Below are 22706 nucleotides of genomic sequence, written 5' to 3' on the forward strand. Positions count from 1 at the left end.
TCCACTTAGACCAATGGACAGATCATCCAGACAGAAAATTAATAAGGAAACACAAGGCTTAAATGACACATTAGACCAGACAGATTCAGTTGGTATTTATAGGACATTCCATCCGAAAGCAGCAGAATACACTTTCTTCTCAAGTGCACATGGAGCATTCTCCAGGATAGATCACATCTAGGGTCACAAATCAAGCCTCACTAAAGTTAAGAAAACTGAAATCGTATCAAGCATCTCTTCCAACCACAACACTAGGGGATTAGGAAGCAATTATAGGGGAAGAAAAAAATGTAAAAAACACAAACACATGGAGGCTAAACAATACGCTACTAAATAAGCAAGAGATCACTGAAGAAATCAAAGAGAAAATGAAAAAATACCTAGAAACAAATGACAATGAAAACATGATGACCCAAAACCTATGGGATGCAGCAAAAGTAGTTCTAAGAGGGCAGTTTATAGCTATACAATCCTACCTTAAGAAACAAGAAAAATCTCAAATAAACAATCTAATCTTACACCTAAAGGAACTAGAGAAAGAAGAACAAACAAAATCCAAAGTTAGTAGAAGGAAAGAAATCATAAAGATTAAAACAGAAAGAAATGAAATACAAATGAAAAAAAAACAAGAGCAAAGATCAATAAAACTAAAGTCTGGTTCTTTGAGAAGATAAACAAAATTGATAAACATTTAGCCGGATTCAATCAAGAGAAAAAGGGAGAGGACTCAAATCAATAAAATTAGAAATGAAAAAGGAGAAATTACAACTCACACCGCAGGAATACAAAGGATCATAAGAGACTACTACAAGCAACTATATGCCAATAAAATGGACAACCTGGAAGAAATGGACAAATTCTTAGAAAGGTGTAAATCTTCCATGACTGAACCAGGAAAAACTAGAATATATGAACACACCAATGACAAGTAATGAAATTGAAACTGGAAGATTAAAAGTCTTCCAACAAACAGAACTCCAGGACCAGATAGCTTCACAGGCATATTCTATCAAACAGAAAAGAGCTAACACCTATCCTTCTCAAACTCTTCCAAAACACAGCAGAGGGAGGAACACTCCCAAAATCACTCTATGAGGCCACCATCACCCTGATACCAAAACCAGACAAAGATATCACAAAAAAAGAAAATAACAGGCCAATATCACTGATGAACATAGACACAAAAATCCTCAACAAAATACCAGTAAACCGAATCCAACAACACACTAAAAGGATCATACAACATGATCAAGTGGGATTTACCCCAGGGATGCAAGGATTCTTCAATATATGCAAATCAATCAATGTGATACACCATATTAACAAACTGAAGAATAAAAACCATATGATCATCTCAATAGATGCAGAAAAAGCTTTTGACAAAATTCAACACCCATTTATGATAAAAACTCTCCAGAAAGTGGGCACAGAGGCAACCTACCTCAACATAATAAAGGCCATATATGACAAACCCACAGGAAACATTATTCTCAATGGTGAAAAAGTGAAAGCATTTCCTCTAAAGTCAGGAACAAGACAAGAGTGCCTACTCTCACCACTATTATTCAACATAGTTTTGGAAGTCCTAGCTCTGGCAATCAAAGAAAAAGAAATAAAAGGAGTCCAAAATGGCAAAGAAGAAGTAAAACTGTCACTGTTTGCGGATGATGTGATACTATACATAGAAAGTCCTAAAGATGCCACCAGAAAACTACTAGGGCTAATCAATGAATTTAGTAGAGTCGCAGGGTACAAAATTAATACACAGAAATCTCTTGCATTCCTATACACCAACAATGCAAGATCAGAAAGAGAAATTAAGGAAACAATCCCATTTACCATTGCAAGAAAAAGAATAAAATACCTAGGAATAAACCTACCTAAGGAGGCAAAAGACCTGTATGCAGAAAGCTATAAGATACTGATGAAAGAAATCAAAGAGGACACAAACAGATGGAGAGATATACCGTGTTCTTGGACTGAAAGAATCAATATTGTGAAAATGACTATACTACCCAAAGCAATCTACAGATACAATGCAATCCCTATCAAATTACCAATGGCATTATTCACAGAACTAGAACAAAAAAGTTTACAATTTGTATGGAGACATAAAAGATCTCAAATAGTAAAAGCAACCTTGAGAAAAAAAAAAAAACAGAGCTGGAGGAATCAGGTTCCCTGACTTCAGACTATACTACAGGGCTACAGTAATCAAGACAGTATGGTATTGGCACAAAAACAGGAATATAGATCAATGGAACAGGATAGAAAGCCCATAGATAAACCCACGCACACTATGGTCACCTTATCTATGACAAAGAACGCCAGAATATACAATGGAGCAAAGACAGCCTCTTCAATAAATGGTGCTGGGAAAACTGCACAGCTACATGTAAAAGAATGAAATTAGAATACTGCCTAACACCATACACAAAAATAAACTCAAAATGGATTCAAGACCTAAATGTAAGGCCAGACACTATAAAACTCAGAATGGGAGAAAATATTTGCAAATGAAGCAACTGACAAAAGACTAATCTGCAAAGTATACAGCTCATGCAGCTTAATATCAAAAAAACAAACAACCCAATCAAAAAATGGGTGGAAGACCTAAACAGACATTTCTCTAAAGAAGGCATGCAGATGGCCAACAAACACATGAAAAGATGCTCAACATCACTAATTATGAGAGGAATGCACATCAAAACCACAATGACGTATCACCTCACACCAGTCAGAATGGCCAGCATCACAAAATCTACAAACAATAAATGCTGGTGTGGAGAAAAGGGAACCCTCTTGTACTGTTGGTGGGAATGTAAATTGATACTGCCACTATGAATAGTATGGTGGTTCCTTAAAAACTGAAAATAGAACTTCCATGTGACCCAGCAATCCCACTACTGGGCATATATCCAGAGAAAACCATAACTGAAAAAGACACATGCACCCCAATGTTCACTGCAGCACTGTTTACAACAGCCAGGACATGGAAACAACCTAAACATCCATCAACAGAGGAATGGATAAAGAAGATGTGGTACATATATACAATGGAATATTACTCAGCCATAAAAAGGAACGAAATTGGGTCATTTGTAGAGACGTGGACAGACCTAGAGACTGTCATACAGAGTGAAGTAGGTCAGAAAAATAAATATCATATATTAATACATATATGTGGAATCTGAAAAAGTTGTTGTAGACGATCTTACTTACAAAGCAGAAATAGTCACAGATGTGGAGAACAAACGTATGGAAACAGAGGGGGAAAGGGGGTGTGGGATGACCTGGGAGGTGGGATTGACATATATACACTATTGATACTATGTATAGAATAGAAAAGAAAAGAAAATAGATGGCAGAGAAAAAAAATTACCAAGTACAAACTTTATGGTTTTTAATGATTCCACTAACTGCCATCAATCTTCATCCCTCATTTACTTGTTCCTACTGTGCTGCTTCCTATTTGTCCTAGAATCTTGCTGATTCTAGAAGCACAGGAAGAATACCTTGTGCCTTTAAAAGGCTTAAGAGCAGTGCATATTACTTTCCACATAATTGTTTGCATTTTTTTGCATGACCCACATTCAGAAAACAGAGTCTGAATACAATAAAATATAAAAACAGCTGATCCTTTTGTTCTTAGCATGACCAGTGAATTCTCCAATGTCTGAGAACTGTGGCTCACCCTCATTAATTTCCTCTCATCAGCAAAAAATATACTCAAGATGAGCGGCTTCCTTTTATGTTGAAACAAAGTTATGAGGGCTCAAAAAAGAAAAGCCAAAGAAGCCTACTTCTCTTAATCCTTTTAGCACTATCTCTAAAAATTCAATTACGAAATCTTATTTGGAGTTTGAAAACAGCCACTTGCTATGTAAAGTCAAATTTTAGATTAATTGGTATTAGGTTGTTTCTTTATTACTTTTGGGGAAAAAGTACTTCTTTCATCGTGAACATATTCTGAGGCAGAGACAAAAGATTTCCCAAAGCATGTTTTTCAATAAATTTTTATACTTTTAAAATTTTACTTTTTCATTTACATGGAGTAAAAATCACTCCTTTTGGTGTACAGCTCTTTAAGTTTTACCAAATGCTCTTAGCTGTGAAACTATCACCGTAATCAGGATAAAGAACAATTCCGTCACGTCACTCCAAAAAATGCCCTTGTGCTGTACCTTCGTAGTCAAATACTCACCTTACTGCTAACTCCCTGACAACCACCCTCAGTAAACTGCAGTGCTCAAATTTAGACTGGATGCAGATGACAAAAATCTACAGGACGGATGTAAGAGCAAAGAGAAGACACTGCAATGAGCTCTCTCCATAGTCCTGCTCCTCCATCCTTCCTAAAACCTCAGTGGAAGGATATCACTGACCCAAAAGACAGCTGCTCTTTTTCCTTGTGGTTCCTTTTCTACAACTCATCATGAAAGACTATTAATAAATTATATTCTTTTTCTGCTCCAATCCCACCACCTTTCTGCTGTGAAACACTCCCTCAACCTGAATTCCACCAGTGACCACATCACAGATTTAATTATTAGCACAGATGGTGCCAATTAGTTTTCCCGTGAAGTGCTGAACTAGAAAGGATAATGGAAGCACTACAGTCTTAGTGCACATGCAGAAATGGTCCCAGCTGGGGCCCACTGACGGAAGCATGGGGATAATCATATCTTTATGTTTTCTGCAGCTCATCCTCCACCTTGTGCTCAGGCTGCCAGAGGAGAAACTTGATCTTCAGGCTCAGAACAGGCGTATCTTATTAAAAAAATACACACACACACATATATGTATATATGTGTATATATGTATGTATGAATGTGTGTGGGTGTAAAACATGGCATTTACATTCTTTCAATTGGAAGAGAAGGGCTTTTAACTAAAATATGTAAGATAAAAAGACGTTTTCTTACAAAGTAATCAACATTTAAAATCTTTCTCTCCCTTCCTTTCATGATTCTTAACATCTTTGAAAATAGTCCACTTTTAGTAACATTTATAACATAATGGGATTGGGAACACATTTTATTACCTAGGAAGAAATTACAGTGGTAATATTAACGTCTTACATTTATAAGCACCTTGGAGTCTGCAAAAAACACTCTCACGCGATTTCTAATTTAATCGGTCTTTAGAACACAGCCCCTTGGGGGACTACAAAAGACACTAAAGCCCCTCTGAATCTTTTAGGCTACAGACTAAAGTGGGGGGGGTGTGGAAGAAGGAAAACAGAAATAACGACAAAATAAAAGAGTAATTATGACATAAAAATAACTAGAAAAATCGTTAACTGGTCAAATTGATACCATTTCACCAAATCCAATTAATACATCAAAATCTATGGCACTAAAAAATGATATTCAAACCTGGTTCAATCTTTGATACAGAGTTCCAGTGTAAAAAAAACAGTGAAGGGTTTCTTGAAGTGAGATTCGACCTAGAGGACAAACACAACATTTTGGATTTCGGTACTGCTAACGTGGGAGAACTTTCCTAAAGGAGAGGGGTGATTAAGCAGGGTCCAGATGCTGAGAAACATGGATTTAAAGGCACTGTTTTAATTGAGGAGAAAAGCAAGAAGATAGGCATCAAAAATGACTACTGAAATGCTCTGCCTGTGAGTTGAGGTCTCCTTAGAGGGCAAGAGTGTAATTTTTCTTCTTTGTCTTTCCAGTGTAGACCAGCAACCGAGAAACAGCATGTCACACTGAAATAAAACAAGTTATATGAAAACACAGACGGAAAGCTGAAAGAACAGGTCCTTAAGAACAACTATTCTGACAGTTTTGTATTTCTGGCAGAAGAAATAAACTATAAGGATTGGCAGGCATAAAGAAGTGGGACCTAACCAACAGGACTGCAGGAACCAAAAAGACAAGGTGGATTGGAGGACAATGGAAAAGAGGTTGTGGCAGACTCCAGCTTTTGGACCCTTGTGGAAAGAGCAGAGAAACCTGGCGGCTACTGGGACCACTGAGACACAGGAGGGCGCAGGTGTGGCCCAGGGCAGAGGACAGCCAATGCTGTCTACACCCGCAGGGTCAGGCTCCTCAGGCATAAACCCACTTCAGCCTCCTCATACCCACATGCGGCACCTACTCCCTAGTAAGGAAAGGAGGGGAGATATGGTAGATTCAATCTTCAAGCTATTCATTTTCACATATCACTGGGAATAGCCAAGTAGAGTTGACATCAATGAGGGGAAATGAATATTGCAGTTCTGCCTCTGAGCATGTTAAAACCGACCACTTTACAATGAAATGTACATGCAATGTAAAGTTTTCCTCATGAGCTCTGAGCCCTCCACCCATTTCCCCACCCATTACCCCTATACCCCAATTCATGCTCTTCACTCTCCCTAAGCAAACCCACATGGCCTATGACTACACCATTCCCAAGTCACTCCTCCCTCTGGAGCTGCCCCAATGTCCCACTCTTCCTTCAAAAGAGGTCCCCTGCCATACAAGGCCTCCCCAAATGTATTCCCCTTGGATTGGTACTTCTCAACATCCCATCCAATACTATAAAGAGTGGAGATTTCTTATGTTCTTAAAGTCTACTCTCAAATTTCTGAAGCACAACTTGCTTTCCATCTTAGGGAAAAAAAACGAAACCAAAATGCTTTCTTATCTCCCATTCTCCAAAGGAATAAAAGAGAAAAGCAGAGAAAGGAGGCAAGTTTGACTGTGAACTGGTTTATGTATCAGAAAGGGAAGTTCAATGTCATGCAAAGAGGCAGTCAGCAGGTAAGTTCGAGTGGAAGCCAGTGCACTTAGCAGGTCTGTGGCTGAAGGCGGGGCACAGGCTAGGATGTAATAGGAGATATCAGAGGGAGCAGGTACTTGACAGGAGGCTTTGAAAGCGCCAACTGAGAGGAGACCTGAGTGACAGTCCTCAAAGACGAATAACCCAAGTCATTTTCTTTGTGGATATCTGGTGTATTTACGTTTGAATATGGATATACAGGATGTTCTGCAATTTTACTTTAAATAAGGTAGAAATTATGACTTAAGAGTGTAGAGAAACTGTCAAGCTTTCTAATTCTTAATGCTTCCAAAATTCTTATCTGAAAACAACTTCATTCCGAGTATAAACTGATCTCTTTCAGAGACCTGCCTTTTCCTAAACTTTCCAGGATAAGAAACAGGTTATAACCCCTGTTATCACCTTGAAAGAATGCAGAGTAAGAAAAAAAAAAAAAAGAATGTAATTTGCAAAACTCGGATATCAACAAAGTCACATTTAAACAGATTATATACTAATCATCACTTTGAAGGGCACTGGGTCCTTCAACAAACCAATATTTCCCATTAATTGACAAACTTAAAAGCCAGGCCCCTGGGCTTCCCTGGTGGCGCAGTGGTTGAGAGTCCGCCTGCTGATGCAGGGGACACGGATTCATGCCCTGGTCCAGGAAGATCTCACATGCCATGGAGCGGCTGGGCCCGTGAGCCATGGCCGCTGAGCCTGCGCTCCGCAACGGGAGGGGCCACAAAAGTGAGAGGCCCGAGTACCGCAAAAAAAAATAAAAATAAAAAAAGCCAGGCCCCTAATCCCCTATTCCCCAAGGACAGAAGCTCCTTTAGGCAGCTCACCTGGGTCAGTAATTCCTCAGTTAACCAAAAAAAGTTAGCTAAAATGAGGACCCATTAAAAAAAGTGCCTACCTTTAATATTTTATTTTAACAAACATTTAAATGTATACATTTATTTGCAAATCTTTTAATGTGGAGCCAAGGCCTTTCCTTTGAGTAGGATCCAGTGATGGAGCTTCTCACTGTCTTCTAGGCATAAATAACACCCGTGATACAATGTCAAAGATTCCCAGGTTTGTTTTCTTTAACAAAGAGTGAAAATTTAAAGACACTTGTGAAGCAATATAAAAACAGAATCTGGAAGCTGCCCATATTTTTTATGATTTTCCCTAATCTTTTATAATTGACTCATCTTTATCCATCTGATAGTAATTTGTCTTTATGGAGTCTTTCCAAAGGTTTTCACGGAAATGACGGCTTTCTCTATTTTAGCACACACATTTCATCAGTTTTCATTCCATTTAATTAAATTATGCCAATCACAGTAACGAGAATACCACACATAAACAGATTTGGGAACAAAGCGCCTCTTGGTAAGCACTTAACTCAGTGAGTGGACATCTTGCCCATGGCTCCCACCCAGCAAGCTGGGAGGGTCTATGCCAGTCGGAACTCTGTCAGGAGGGGATGGAGAGAGCTGGGGAAGGTTAGGAAAGAGGCCTTCTACTGCACTGTGATTTATCTCTCAGAGGATTCTCTCTGTGAGCACTTCTAAAGCCAGGGCTGTATCTTGGTAATGCCCGGCATATTGTAAGCACCCAGTGAATACATATCCAATGAAAGAATTTACCTTGACTGTCTTTAATTATTCCCACACCGTTAAGAGAACACAGAGCAATGTTTCATCAAACTGAAGAGGGGGGCAGCCCATAGAAAGATGAGAAAATTACCAAGATTATCACAGGAATTGATGAAGCAAAAGGAAGAAGGAAAAAACCCAGTTCAATAATTCCATCCCAAGTACCCTAATCCAAAGGTCAAAAACCTTATTTACCTTCTTAGGAACCCAACACATGGTCTCACACTGGGAAGTGGAGAAGGTGAAGAGTTGGTTGTGGGTTCCTTCCTAGGCAAGTTTTTAAATTGAAATCTCTGAATTTAATCAGACCTTTCAACCAGGTGAAGAGACTTCTATGAGAACAGATCTTTCTTTCTGAGACAACAACAATTACTAACAAATACTGAATACTTCATCTTGCCAAGCACTGTGGTAAGCATACCCCGTGCACTTATTCAGTATCTGCATACCAATTGTACTGAATTGTTCAAAGTCGTTCAAAGACACATAGCCTGTCAAACTGGAATCAGGATTTGAATCCAGTGCCCTTAATCACTGTACCATACTGCCTAATTCAGTTCACCTTTTCTTATAAATAACATAATTTTAATATTTTGCCATAGGGGTTTTGTTAGTGTACTTCCCAAAGGTACAGCAGAATCTTTAATTAAAAGGTTGAAGTTAATTCTCAAATAGCTAACACTAACTGTATGTTCACTGAAGAAATAAAAACAACAACTATATGTGACTCATTCATTCATTAACAGTCAACAAGCGATTGCTTAATCACTTGAAAACAAAGAGTTAAAGTAATTCAAGGGCCACTTCTCAGTTATTGAGTATTTATTACGTGCTTGTCCTTGCCCCTGCTCTCAGGAAGCTCAGTCTGGTGGAAGAGATACATGATTGCCGTACAGTTTTAGTAAATGCTAATAGCAACTTGTAGGAAGGGCTCCGGCATGTCCAAGGGTGAGATGGGGCAGCAGGGGAGGTGAAGGGGAAAAGGAGGTTATAAAGAACCTGATGTTCAACTTGGGCATTTCTTCTGTAAGCAGAGGAGAAATATGATCAGAATTTCATTTTAGAATAACCACTCCAGAAGTAGAGAGCACGAGGCAGGGGAGGGAAAGCATGAAAACCAGATGGCTGGTGAGGATCTGCTGTAGAAGTCCAGGTAAGAGGCGTGGAATGTATATCTGAAATGAGTGAACTGTATGGTTCTGTGACTTATATCTCCAAAAGCTGTTAAAAAATAAGTCTAGATGAGAAATGGTGAGAGCCTAAACTCAAACCATGCCAATGGTAACAGGGAAGAGAAACTCAACAGATATTCAGAAGTCAGAATCAGCAAGACTTGATGCGTGATGGATGGGTGGGAGGGAGGGCTAAACTCAGATGTGGGAACAAGACCAGGAAGAGAGAAGAAAAATGGAATCATATCACAGGATGGAAACAGGCACAGAAGAGAAGGCAATTAATACTTAAGTAAGAAACTTCAGCACAAACAAAACCAATTCAGTAATATTATGAAGAACCAAGCCCATGGAAACGCATGAATGAGCTGATGGAGACATATGACCCAACTGCTAAAGGATTAACTCATTAACAATGGTGGTACTGTGAAGTTATCACTTTTTCACCTCCTCCTCTGTGTCAGACCTGGTGCCATCACTTCTTGTGTACAATACCAATGCTCTCATTTTACATCTAAGGAAACCAAGGTGTGCCGAGATTAAGGGGAAGAGCTGAAATTCTAATTCATCTACCTCCTGACTCTGACACCCCAAGCTACTACCATGCTGCTATACTGCCTGCTTAACAAATGATGACAGAATGATAATAAAGATAACAAAAGCTTCATTCTGCCATCGCAGAGATGGTTAGAACGGCAGCTCACAACCACTGTACCCTGACCAAGTGCCCAGCTCGGCGTTTGGCATTTTACATGCACAGTATCTTGCCTTGTAAGAGTGATAACAAGACCTGCAATTTGTTCAGCACCTGCTCCATGCCAGACACTTGTGATTAGGGTTACACATGTGCCATTTCTACTACACTCCTCAGAGCATCCCTGGAAAGGATGCTGCACTGGGCTCAGTACGCAGTCAAGGAGACGAGCTTACGAGACAAGGTGACTGGCCCAGGGCCACAGTGCATTAAGAGGCAGTACAGAAATAGAATCTCGATAGTTTGAAATATCTATATATACAGATGTACATCAAGAGACAGAGAGCAAGCACATATACGGCAGAATGTTCAAAACTGGTGACTCCTAATAAAGGGATATATAGGGATTATCTGTATTATGCTTGCAACTTTTCTTTAAGTATGCAACGAATTTTTTTTTAAATAGGAAAATAAAGCCTGTGAGTCGGGGCACAAAAGAACCAACCCTAAGGGTTCAGTCCACTCTCAGAAGACACCTTTAGTCATTACAAAGAGATGAGAATCAACTGTTTCTGAGCAGCACTAGACAGAAAATTACCTAACTTACATTCTTTTGTAAAATAAACTGCAATTCAGTGATATTTTTAAAACTACCAATTAAACATGCATGGTGCAGACTGGCTTGCTGGTCACCAGAACCTAACCATCAGAAATGCAGTGCAACTTCTAGGTGAGTTAATTCATTTTCACCCTAGAAAAAGAACAGCATTTAGTAGGTGAATTGTTAGCATTCAATATGTTTGCTGCATCTTGCCAAGTGTAAAATTAAAAGAAAACTGTGAATGCATTTAACGCTAAAATGAAAGATTATCAAACATTTGATAGTTAGAGGATTTTAGGCCATTTCTATCTTTTAGGAAATGGAGACCTTTGTGTAATTCTGCATTTAACATAGTGATCCTTTCCTTGAAATTACATCAAAGAAGTGAGCTAAATTTGTCTCAGAAGTGAAGATAATGGTGATTATTTAAGAGAAATTATTTAGATACTGACTTAATGCTGTGGGCTGAATTTTATGAAATTCCCAATATTTGACTATTTTTAACCTAGAAAACGGCATTTCATATGATTCTATCATATGGTTTCACATACTGGTAGGCTATTCTCTTGGTCAGTCTGTAATAAATTTCTGCAACTATTATACAAATAAAAGTAGTGTTGAAGTCTCATGAGTTTTTAAAGGAAACACTAGATGGCAGTAAATACACAAAAGTTGTAACATGACACTGAGTTACCAACATAAAATAATGATCGTTTTGTCTTTTATTCAATTTTACATTGCATACTCAATCAAGCTTTAAAAAAAAAAATCTAAAATTTTCTTTTTAATTAAAAAAAATCCTGGGGCTTCCCTGGTGGCACAGTGGTTAAGAATCTGCCTGCCAATGCAGGGGACAGGGGTTTGAGCCCTGCTCAGGGAAGATCCCACATGCCGTGGAGCAACTAAGCCCGTGCGCCACAACTACTAAGCCTGCGCTCTAGAGCTCGTGAGCCACAACTACTGAGCCCGCGTGCCACAACTACTGAAACCCACACACCTAGAGCCCGTGCTCCACAACAAGAGAAGCCACCACAATGAGAAGCCTGCGCACCGCAACAAAGAGTAGACCCCTCATCGCAGCTAGAGAAAGCCTGCGCGCAGCAACGAAGACCCAAGGCAACCAAAAAAATAAAATTAAAAAAAAAAACAACCCTAAGGTTTCTCCCCACAAGAGTTTTAAATAGAGGCTTATTTCTGTTGTACTCTAAGGAACCAGTTTAGATAATGACAGTAAAACAGTTACTTTAATACTATATGAAGAGACTAAAAATGTAAGAGGAGGCATAAGGGTTAGCTCAGGGGAACAACAAAGTACACATTAAAACTTGCAGATTAAGTGAATACATGAGGATTAGACCAGCAAAATCGGTCTGCAACACTTGAGGTTAGCCATTTACAGGACAGTCTTATGGGCCAGGAAATCTCCCACATTAATTAAGAAGCAGGGTGTGGCTATCTGATTAAGAGATCACCAATACAAAAGAAGACAGTGGTCTAATTAATGGGAATATTCAGGAAGACTGGGCCAGCCAAGAGTCTAGAGCAAGCGAAGGCAAAATCAAGAAGTGGGCAGTAGTGAAATCATCCAGCATTGCTCAGAAGTTGGCGATGGACACCAAGATCCGGCTCATGAAAGCGCTCTGCTCTGTTTGAAGGAAGGGATGGATTTCAGGTATCCTGCATCTCTCAAGACTATTATACTCCTCCTGCTCTGCTTCTAAATTTACCAAGAAACCTTCTAACAACCAATTCCACTTCTACTTTTTTATTTATTGTTTTTAATTTATTTATTTTATTTATTTATTTTTGGCTGCATTGTGTCTTCGTTGCTGAGCCCGGGCTTTCTCCAGTTGCAGTGAGCGGGGGCTACTCTTCGTTGCAGTGTGTGGGCTTCTCATTGCGATGGCTTCTCTTGTTGCGGAGCACAGGCTCTAGGCGCATGGGCTTCAGTAGCTGTGGCGTGCAGGCTCTAAAGCACAGGCTCAGTAGTTGTGGCACACGGGCTTAGCTGCTCCGCGGCATGCGGGATCTTCCCGGACCAGGGCTCAAACCGGTGTCCCCTGCACTGGCAGGCGGATTCTTAACCACTGCGCTACCAAGGAAACCCTCCACTTCTACTTTAACACCTACGGTTATAAGCACTGGAAAAGTCTCCTTATGGTAGATTAACTACCTGGTATTCTGGTCAGTCCCCTGTGAGTCTCATGATTAAGTGTAAGTCAGCCACAAAGCCTTATTAGCTCTGGATGTGCTGGCAAAGACAACTTCCAAGATCTGCAAAGTTAAGGGCCATATCTTAAATCAAGAAGATGCACTGTGAGCCTGGCCAGCTGGCCATCCCCTGTCTAAGGTACCTCTGTTTTGTTCTCTTACTGCCACAGGTAATAAACCGCCTTGCAAATAGCTCTCCAAAATCCTGTTCAACTCACAAAATTCAAAACAGACCTACTTTTATCTGCAAAGCCATTCTTTCCCTTCCTAGTGGCTGCTGTCTAAAATCATTCTCCAAAATGCATACTCTACATACAGCTTCTATCATGAACACAGATTCCTATCAAATACACTAAAAGAGCAAACAGAGCAAAGGAGAATATATTTCTTTAGCCACCATTAGAAATGTACAAGTTCACAATTCCATTTCTTATGGTCAGCCCTAAGTCCGGAATCACTGCTCTATGATCCTACTAAATTCTACTTTGATAAATCTCCACTACTGCTCTATTTTCTTAGTATCTAAAAATGAAAGATCACAATATTCCTGACAACTATAATCACCAGCAACAAAAAAATTCCTGCAAATTCTTCCATTTGCAAACTGGTTAGTGCTTAATTTTCAAGATGTTACGGTAATCTGTATTCAGAAACATGATAAACAAGACAAATATCTAAAAAGTACACAGACAGCCTACTTGTACTTGGTATGTGAAATTATGAGTCTTCCTACACGTTACATTTTGGAGTTTTAGAGTGTTTTGCAATGAATCCCACACCTATTGCAAATGAGACTTAAGTCATGATCAAAAAGCATTTCTCAGGATTTATCTGCTTTAGAAAGTGGAAGTGACCGATTCCCTCACCCTCAAACAGACTGAAAAAAAACCCATTAAATCTATACAATTCTATTTCAAATAGGATTTATCTCCTCAACGCTAGACAGGCCAGCACAAAGGCTGGAAAAATCAGTCCTGTTAGCATCACGGTGACTTTTTTGTAGTAGTCAATAACCAGGAACGGACAGCCTGGATCCTCATGTGTTCCTATTACCTGAGCACTTCGCTTTCTTACCAGTAAATGCATGTCGCTAAACTGCCCATCACTGACAGCCAGTGACATCACTGCCTTAGAATAACACAGGCATCTGACGTAGAGACTGTTTAAAATAGGTCTAAATGTTCACTTACCTCCACTGCTACTACGATCAAAATGAGGTCGGCTTTTGACTCTGGAAAGAGTGCATTCACTTGTGGTGACATTCCAATCAGAGCACAGTTAGTGACCACAGATATAACACTCATTGTTTCAAAAGCCAACTGAAAGAAAAAGAAAATGTGAAATTAAAGACCATAAGGACAGCTTCCATATTTCCTCATCCTTTTTCGTATTATCTAAAGTCTTTCCTTAGTTCTAAACATTCCAAGGACATGTACAACTTTTTCTCTATAACGCCATGATTTTCGTTAGCTCCAAAAAGCCATACTGTTAGAGGTATTTCAGTTACTTTTGGGTTGAATATCCCAAACAGTATGTTCTATCTTCCCAAATGGAGGTGGCCAGGGACCTGAACTGGGAACACATCCAAGAAAAATACACTATTAAAGTTACTTGACTCTATGCATAGCTAAAGGGAATCTAAACTAGGGCCGCCAGAGAGAATGTTTCACATTCAAAAGCAGTTAGGTATGATTTCAAATAGAATTCATTTCGTGAAACTGTCCTTCTACTTTGACAGACCACATACCACATCTGGTTCGGCCATACCCAAGGCACCAGCGATAATGATCCCTTCCTAGTGGCATTTAACGAATCACCTGTAGAACTTCAGAAAAATACAGATGCCAGGCCCCACTGAGACCTACTAAGTAGACTGAGCCAGGGTCCCATGAAGGAAACTGGTGTGTATTACTGAGTATGGACTATGGAAACATTGTGACCATTGTTCTTTCTTTTCTTTCCCTCTTTCTCTCTTTCTTTCTTTCTTTTTATGTACAGCACTTGGTGATCACTACTTGATAACAATGTCTAATTCTAAGAAATACAATTAACTATTAGAAATATAGAAGCAAAACAAAACACGATTGGATTCAAACTTAATAAAATCTTGTCCCAGGAAGAATATCTACCATCTTATAATATTTTAGAAATCCTTTGTGTAATCTTCTTATTTTTCCAGTTTTCTTTACAACAAATCTACTCAGGACTTTATCTTAAAATAGCTTTAAATTTCTATTTATTGATTTATTATAAATTAGTTCAAAAATAAAATGTTATCAGTGTATAGGGAAGAGTCTCCTTGTCCCCTTTCTCCCCCTCGTCACCTCCTGTTCTCTCCATAAGATAATCACTATTATTAATTTCTTATGTATCTTTCCAGACACTGTATGCAAATAAATATAAGCAAACCTGAACATATACCTTCTTACTCTTTTCTCAGCATAATACACATTGTCAAGCCCCTTGCTTTTGTCACTTAAAATGTCTTGGAGGATATTCTGTGTCAGTACTCAAAGATCTCCCTCATTCTTAAGTCACAACGAAAGACTTAAGTCACAACTGCTTAAGTATTTCATTGCATCAATGTACCAAGATTTATTTAACCATTTCCTTATTGCTTGCTATTACAAACAATGCTACAATTAGTAAACTTGCAAACACATCATTTGAGAAGTGTGGAAGTGGGATGAGTTCCTGAAAGTGGACTAGTTGAGTCAAAGGTGCCACTGTGTTCATAGTTTTGATAGGTAAGACCAAGCTGAACTCCCCAGGGTTGACCAGTTCACTTTCCCATTGGCAGCGAATGACAGTGTCTGGCTTCCTGCATTTTTAATACATTTCTAACTAAGCTTTTGGGTTTTTAAATATCACCTATACTGAGTTACAATTGACATAAAATAAATTGTACTCATTTATGGTATACACTTCATTAACTTTTGATAAGTGTATTTACCAGTGAAACCACCATCACAAATAGGATATTTCCATTTTCGCCAAAAGATTCCTGGCCCCAAGCAAACCACCCCTCACTTTATACCTGGCCCCAAGCAAACACTGATCTGTTTCTTTGTCACTATATATTAGTTTGACTTTCCAGAATTCTATATAATTAGAATCATCCAGTATACATGCTTTTATGTCTGCTTCTTTCACTTGGCATACTGATTTTTTAATAATATTTTTATTGGAGTATAGTTGCTTTACAATGTTGTGTTCGTTTCTGCTGTACAGCAAAGTGAATCAGCTATATGAATACACATATCCCCTTTTTTGGATTTCCTTCCCACTGAGGTCACCACAAGCACTGAGTAGAGTTCCCTGTGCTATATAGTAGGTTCTCATTAGTTATTCACTTTATACGTAGTATCAGTAGTGTATTATGTTAATCCCAATCTCCCAATTCATCCCACACACACCCCTTCCCCCCTTGATATCCATACGTTTGGCCTCTATGTCTGTGTCTCTATTTCTGCTTTGTAAATAAGATCTTCTATACCAATGTTTCCACATTCCACATATATGCATTAATGTATATTTGTTTTTCTCTTTCTGACTTACTTCACTCTGTATGACAGTCTCTAGGTTCATCCACGTCTCTACAAATGACCCAATTTCATTCCTTTTTATGGCTGAGCAATATTCGATTGAATATATGTACCAAAACTTCTTTATCCATTCCTCTGTCAATAGACATCTAGGTTGTTTCCATGCCCAGGCTATTGTAAATGGTGTTGCAATGAACACTGGGATGCATCTGTCTTTTTCAGTTATGGTTTTCTCTGGGTATATACCCAGTAATGGGATTGCTGGATCACATGGTAATTCTATTTTTACTTTTTAAGGAACCTCCAAACTGTTCTCCATAGCGGCTGTAACAATTTACATTCCCACCACCAGTGTAAGAGGGTTCCCTTTTCTCCACACCCTCTCCAGCATTTGTTTGTAGACTTTGTGATAATGGCCATTCTGATCAGTGTGAGGTGATATCTCATCGTACTTTTGATTTGCATTTTCTAATAATTAGTGATGTTGAGCATCTTTTCATGTGTTTATTGGCCATCTGCATCTGTCTATTGGCCATCTGCATCCATCTGTCTTCTTTGGATAAACGTCTATTTAGGTCTTCCACCCTTTCTTTTTTTTGCGGTACGCGGGCCTCTCACTGTTGCCTCTCCCGTTGCGGAGCGCAGGCTCAGCGGCCATGGCTCATGGACCCAGCCGCTCTGCGGCATGTGGGATCTTCCCGGACCGGGTCACGAACCCGTGTCCCCTGCATCGGCAGGCGGACTCTCAACCACTGCGCCACCAGGGAAGCACTACACCCATTTTTTGATTGGGTTGTTTTTTTGATATTGAGCTGCATGAGCTGTCCGTATATTTTGGAGATTAATCTTTTGTCAGATGCTTCATTTACAAATATTTTTTCCCATTCTGAGTTTTATAGTGTCTGGCCTTACATTTAGGTCTTGAATCCATTTTGAGTTTATTTTTGTGTATGGTGTTAGGGAGTGTTCTGATTTCATTCTTTTACATGCAGCTGTCCAGTTTTCCCAGCACCACTTATTGAAGAGGCTGTCTTTGCTCCATTGTATATTCTGGCCTCCTTTGTCATAGATAAGGTGACCACAATGTGCACGGATTTATCTATGGGCTTTCTATCCTGTTCCATTAATCTATATTTCTGTTTTTGTGCCAGTACCATACTGTCTTGATTACTGTAGCCCTGTAGTATAGTCTGCAGTCAGGTAGAGTGATTTCTCCAGCTCCATTTTTCTTTCTCTAGATTGCTTTTGCTATTTGAGGTCTTTTGTGTTTCCATACGAATTGTAAAGTTTTTTGTTCTGGTCCTGTGAAAAATGCCATTGGTAGTCTGATAGGGATTGCATTGAATCTGTAGATTGCTTTGGGTAGTACATTTTCACAATATTGATTTTTCCAATCCAAGAACATGGTATATCTCTCCATCTGTTTGTGCCATCTTTGATTTCTCTCATCAGTATCTTACAGCTTTCTGCATACAGTTCTTTTGCCTCCTTAAGTAGGTTTATTCCTAGGTATTTTATTCTTTTTCTTGCAATGTATATTTTTAATATATTTCTAACTAAGCTTTTGGGTTTTTAAATATCACCTATACTGAGTTACAAGTTACATAAAATAAATTGTACTCACTTATGGTATACACTTCATTAACTTTTGATAAGTGTATTTACCAGTGAAACCACCATCACAAATAGGATATTTCCATTTTCGCCAAAGATTCCTGGCCCCAAGCAAACCACCCCTCACTTTATACCTGGCCCCAAGCAAACACTGATCTGTTTTTTTGTCACTATATATTAGTGAAAAAAAAGCAGAATGCAAACTGAAGGAAAAAGCAAAGAAAACAGAACACCAAAATGAGAAAAAAAATTATAAAAAAGATAAGAACAAATAGAACAAAGGAAAGAAAGAAAACAAGGAAAAAACAGAACAGCAAAAAAGTAACATAGAAATATAAAAGAATTTAAAATATATTAAAAAATTTTTACACTAAATAAAAAGTAAAAACAAATTTAAAAAACAGAAGAAAAGAACCAAACAAAACATAAAAAAACAGTAATAATTATATTTTCCTGGGGTCTCAGCTGTCAGTGTCCTTCTCCCCACCGTGAGTCACAGCCAACCTTCACCTCCCCAGGAGGTCCTCCAAAACCCCTAAGTAAGTCTCTGGTCCCTCTGCGGGCACTGTGGGGGCAGCTCAGACTCTGACCTGGCCCAACTCCCATGTGTACTAGTCCCCAAAGTCCACAGCAGCTAGAGCCAGACTGATTTCAGTTATGGGAACACTCGTCCATTCAGATATTCCAGACTCAGGGTTTACCAAGCCGATTGCAGGGATTTAATCTGCTGTTTGTGCAGCTGCATGGAAAGGTTTTTGTTCCTCTTCCTTAGTTGCCCCGCCCCTGGGGCTCATCTGTGGTTTTAGCCCCACCTCTGCACATGGGCCATCCACAGGAGTCTGCTCCTGAGACTGCCCTGGAGCACTCATGTCTGCCCTGGTGAGGACAGGACGTGGAGGTGGCACAGCTGCCTGGTTTGCAGGGGCCCTGCCGGCGACAAGTGTATGGGAAAGCTGGCAGCCATGGGCGTGAGAGATCTGGCCCTAGTGGGAGCCTTTCCTAGCGCCTGGCAGCTGGTTCAAGAAGGTCAGCCCTGGTGGGTCTTTTCCTAGCACCTGGCAGCAGGCATGAGAAGGTCAGCTCTGGTGGGGGATTTTCCTAGCACTTGGCGGGGCAGGGGGCCAGCGCATGGGGAGAGAGAGGCTTCAATGGTGGTTCCACCCCCTGCGCGTCACTTAACAGTGGCACCTTGCTTCTATGGCAGTCTGGGTTTCCTCCACAAGCATTCCCAGTTGTGGATGACCTCTCTCCCATCCCCTCTGGCTGTCTCCTCACAGCCAACAGCAGTCCTCCTCCTGGGTTTGTTCTCCAATCCCCACGTTCCAGCTCTCAGCTCCCGTGTGCACTGGTGGACTCACCTCCCAGTCTGGGACGCACAGGGCTGTGGCACGGACAATCTATGTAGATCTTACTCTGTCCTATCTGCCACAGACCAGCCGTTTCATGCTCCTCTGAGAGCCTCAGATGATCCCCTTCTGTCCCAAATGATTTCCTCGTCGGTGAGGGGGCTTCTCCAGATACAGGAACCTCTCCTCTGTTTCAGCTCCTCCCCAAGTGCGCAGATCCCATCCTGCTTCCTCTCCTCTTCTTTTTCCCTTCTTTCTTTTGTCCTACCCAGTTATGTGGGGATCTTTCTTGTCCTTTCCAGTGTCCAAGGTCTTCTGCTAGTGTTCAGCCAGTGTTCTGTGAGAATTGTTCCATCTGTAGATGTATTTGTGATGCATTTGTGAAAAGAGATGAACTCCAAGTCCTCCTACTCCTCCACCATCTTGGTTTAGCAGCATACAGATTTTAACATTGTATGTTATCAGTAATTTATTCCTTTTTTACTGCCGAGTAGTGCTCCATTTTATGAATATACCATAATTATTTTTTTTACCCATTTACCTATTGACAGCAAGTTGGGTTGTTTCCAGTTTTGGACTACTGTGAATAAAGTTACTATGGACACTCCTGTGTAGTCTTTGTATGGACATATTCTTTCATTTCCCCTGGATTTCTAAGAGCAGAAGTGCTGGGTGGCATGGTAGCTGTATGTTGAACTTTTTTTACAAACTGCAATCTAGTTTTGTGACCATCAGAGTACATCCTTATCAGCAATGTATGAGAGTTCCAGTTACTACACCTCATTGCCAACACTTGGCGTCACCAGTCTTCTTAATTTTAAAACAGGTGTACAGTGCTATTGTGTTGTGGTTTTCATGTGCATTTCCCTGGTAGCTAATTCTAAATATTTTCATGAGCTCATTGGCCATTTGTATATATTCTTTAGGGAAGCATTTCTTCAAATATTTTGTCCATGTTTCCATTTAATTGTATTATTATTGAGTTGGTGAGTCCTTCATATAATCTGAATACAAATTCTTTGGCAGACAAATGTATTGTCAACATTTTCTCCCATTCTGTGTCTTGCCGTTTTTCCTCTTAACTTCTGAAGAGCAAACTACCCCTTGACACACACACTTTGGAGACTTAATTATCCCAAAACTATTGGTGGACGGTCAATGATTTTCTCCACTGAACTGACATTTCACCTATATCATATACTGAATTTCTGGACTTTTAATCCTGCTCCATTGGTTTGATTGTCTACACTACTTTAACAACTGAGGTTATATAACAAGCTTTACTATGTAGGAAGGAGTGTCCCTGCCCTTATTCTTTAGAGTTTTCTTGCTATTCTATTTCGTTTATTTTTCCCTGTGAACTTGACAATAAGTTTACCTAGTTAAAAGAAAAACTTCCATTAGGATAGTGCTACATTTATAAGCTCATTTGTAGATTAATTAATTTGTAAATTAATGGAGAACTGATATATTTAGAATACTGAGTCTTCCTACATTAGTTAGCTATTGCTGTGTAACAAACCATCCCAAACTCTCTGGCTTAAAACAACAACCATTTACTTAGCTCATGATTCTGCAGGTAGACAATTTAGGCTGTGCTCATCTATGCAATTTTTCTGGTCTAGCTGACCTTGACTGGGCTTGCTCATGTACCTGTGGTCAGCTAGTGGGTAAATTGGAGATATTGTTGGCCTTACTATGCTAGTTAGAATTTCTAGTACTATATTCAGTAAAAGTAGTGACAGTGGACGTTCTTGCATTGTTCTTAATCTTAGAAAGAAAGCATTCAATCTTTCACTAATAAGTATGGTGTTAGCTTTAAGTTTTTTAAATAGATGCTCCTTATCAAGTTGAAGGTGACAGTATCTTCTACTGTTGAGTAGAATGTTCTATAATATGGATTAGATTCATAATTTGATGGTGTTGTTGAGTTCGTCAATAGCCTTGATGATTTTTTATCCAGCGTTCTGTCAATTGTTGAGAAACGGATGTTGAAGTCTCTAACTGTAATTGTGGATTTTTCTATTTCTCCTTTATAGTTCTATGTTTTTAGTTCACATATTTTACAACCTTGTTGTTTGCTGAATATATATTAAGATTTCTAAATCATCTTGATAATTTGACCCTTTTATCACCAAAGAATGTTCCTTTCTGGTTATTTTCTTTGCTCAGAAGTCTACTCTATATGATATTAATATAGCCACTCGTGCTTCCTTACAATTAATTTTTCCACATATATTTTTTCTACCCTTTTACTTTCAACCTGCTTAATCATGTTTAAATTGGGTTTCTTGTAGATGGCATATAGTTGAGTTATGCATTTTAATCCATTATGTCAATCTTTGTCTTTAACTCATGTCTTTAGACCCTTTACAATCAATCAAAATATCGACTTAAGTCTGCCATTTCTTCGTTTTCTGTGTTTTCATTTCTGTTTTCTTCTTGTTGTCTTACTGTAGGTTACCTCAACATTTTTTTTTACTACATTTTGATTTAACTATGTTTTTGAGTGTATCTTTTAAACAATATAGCTTTTTAGAGGTTGTTCTATATATAGACATACACACACAAATATATATACTATATTTTATATGTGTGTGTATATATATGTATACATTCAGTCTACTTGTATCATTTAGTTTGAGTAAAATACAGAAATCTTACCTTCCTTTATCACTCCCCATTTATAATATAATTGTCATATTTTTTCTACATATACTTAGAACCATTAAATAGTGTTGTATTTTTTGGTTTCAACTGTCAAACATAATTCTAAAGACTCAGGAGTAAAAGGAAAATATATTGTTTTTACTTGTGTTTTTGTTTACCATGTTTTTGCTTCCTGACATTGTCCCTTTATCATCTCCTCAGTTTACAGAATTTTTAGTCATTCTTTTAGGATAGGTCTGCTAGCAAAAAATTCTCTTACTTTTCCTTCATTTGAGAGTGTCTTGATTTCCCCTTCCCTCCCAAAGGATATTTTCTCTGAATATAGGATTCTGTATTGACAGTATTTTTTAGCCTTGGAAAATACTGTGCCACTTTCTTCTGGCCTCCATGATTTCTGATGAGAAACTGGCTGTCATTCTAATTGTTTTTCCCCTAGAGGTAAGAGGTC

General features: G+C 39.0%; 1 protein-coding gene across 3 annotated transcripts in view; it reads right to left on the reverse strand.

The window, feature by feature from the left end:
• Positions 1-22706, reverse strand: part of ANO10 (anoctamin 10) — a 228840-nt gene that overhangs the window by 155401 nt on the left and 50733 nt on the right. For all 3 annotated transcript variants that reach the window (XM_032648603.1, XM_032648602.1, XM_032648601.1), the window contains one exon: positions 14274-14402. In XM_032648603.1, the coding sequence (XP_032504494.1) occupies positions 14274-14402 (129 nt within the window). The remainder of the gene's footprint in view (positions 1-14273; positions 14403-22706) is intronic.

This window comes from Phocoena sinus, chromosome 11 (genome assembly GCF_008692025.1).
Source record: "Phocoena sinus isolate mPhoSin1 chromosome 11, mPhoSin1.pri, whole genome shotgun sequence".
In the NCBI taxonomy this organism is placed as follows: Eukaryota; Metazoa; Chordata; class Mammalia; order Artiodactyla; family Phocoenidae; genus Phocoena; species Phocoena sinus.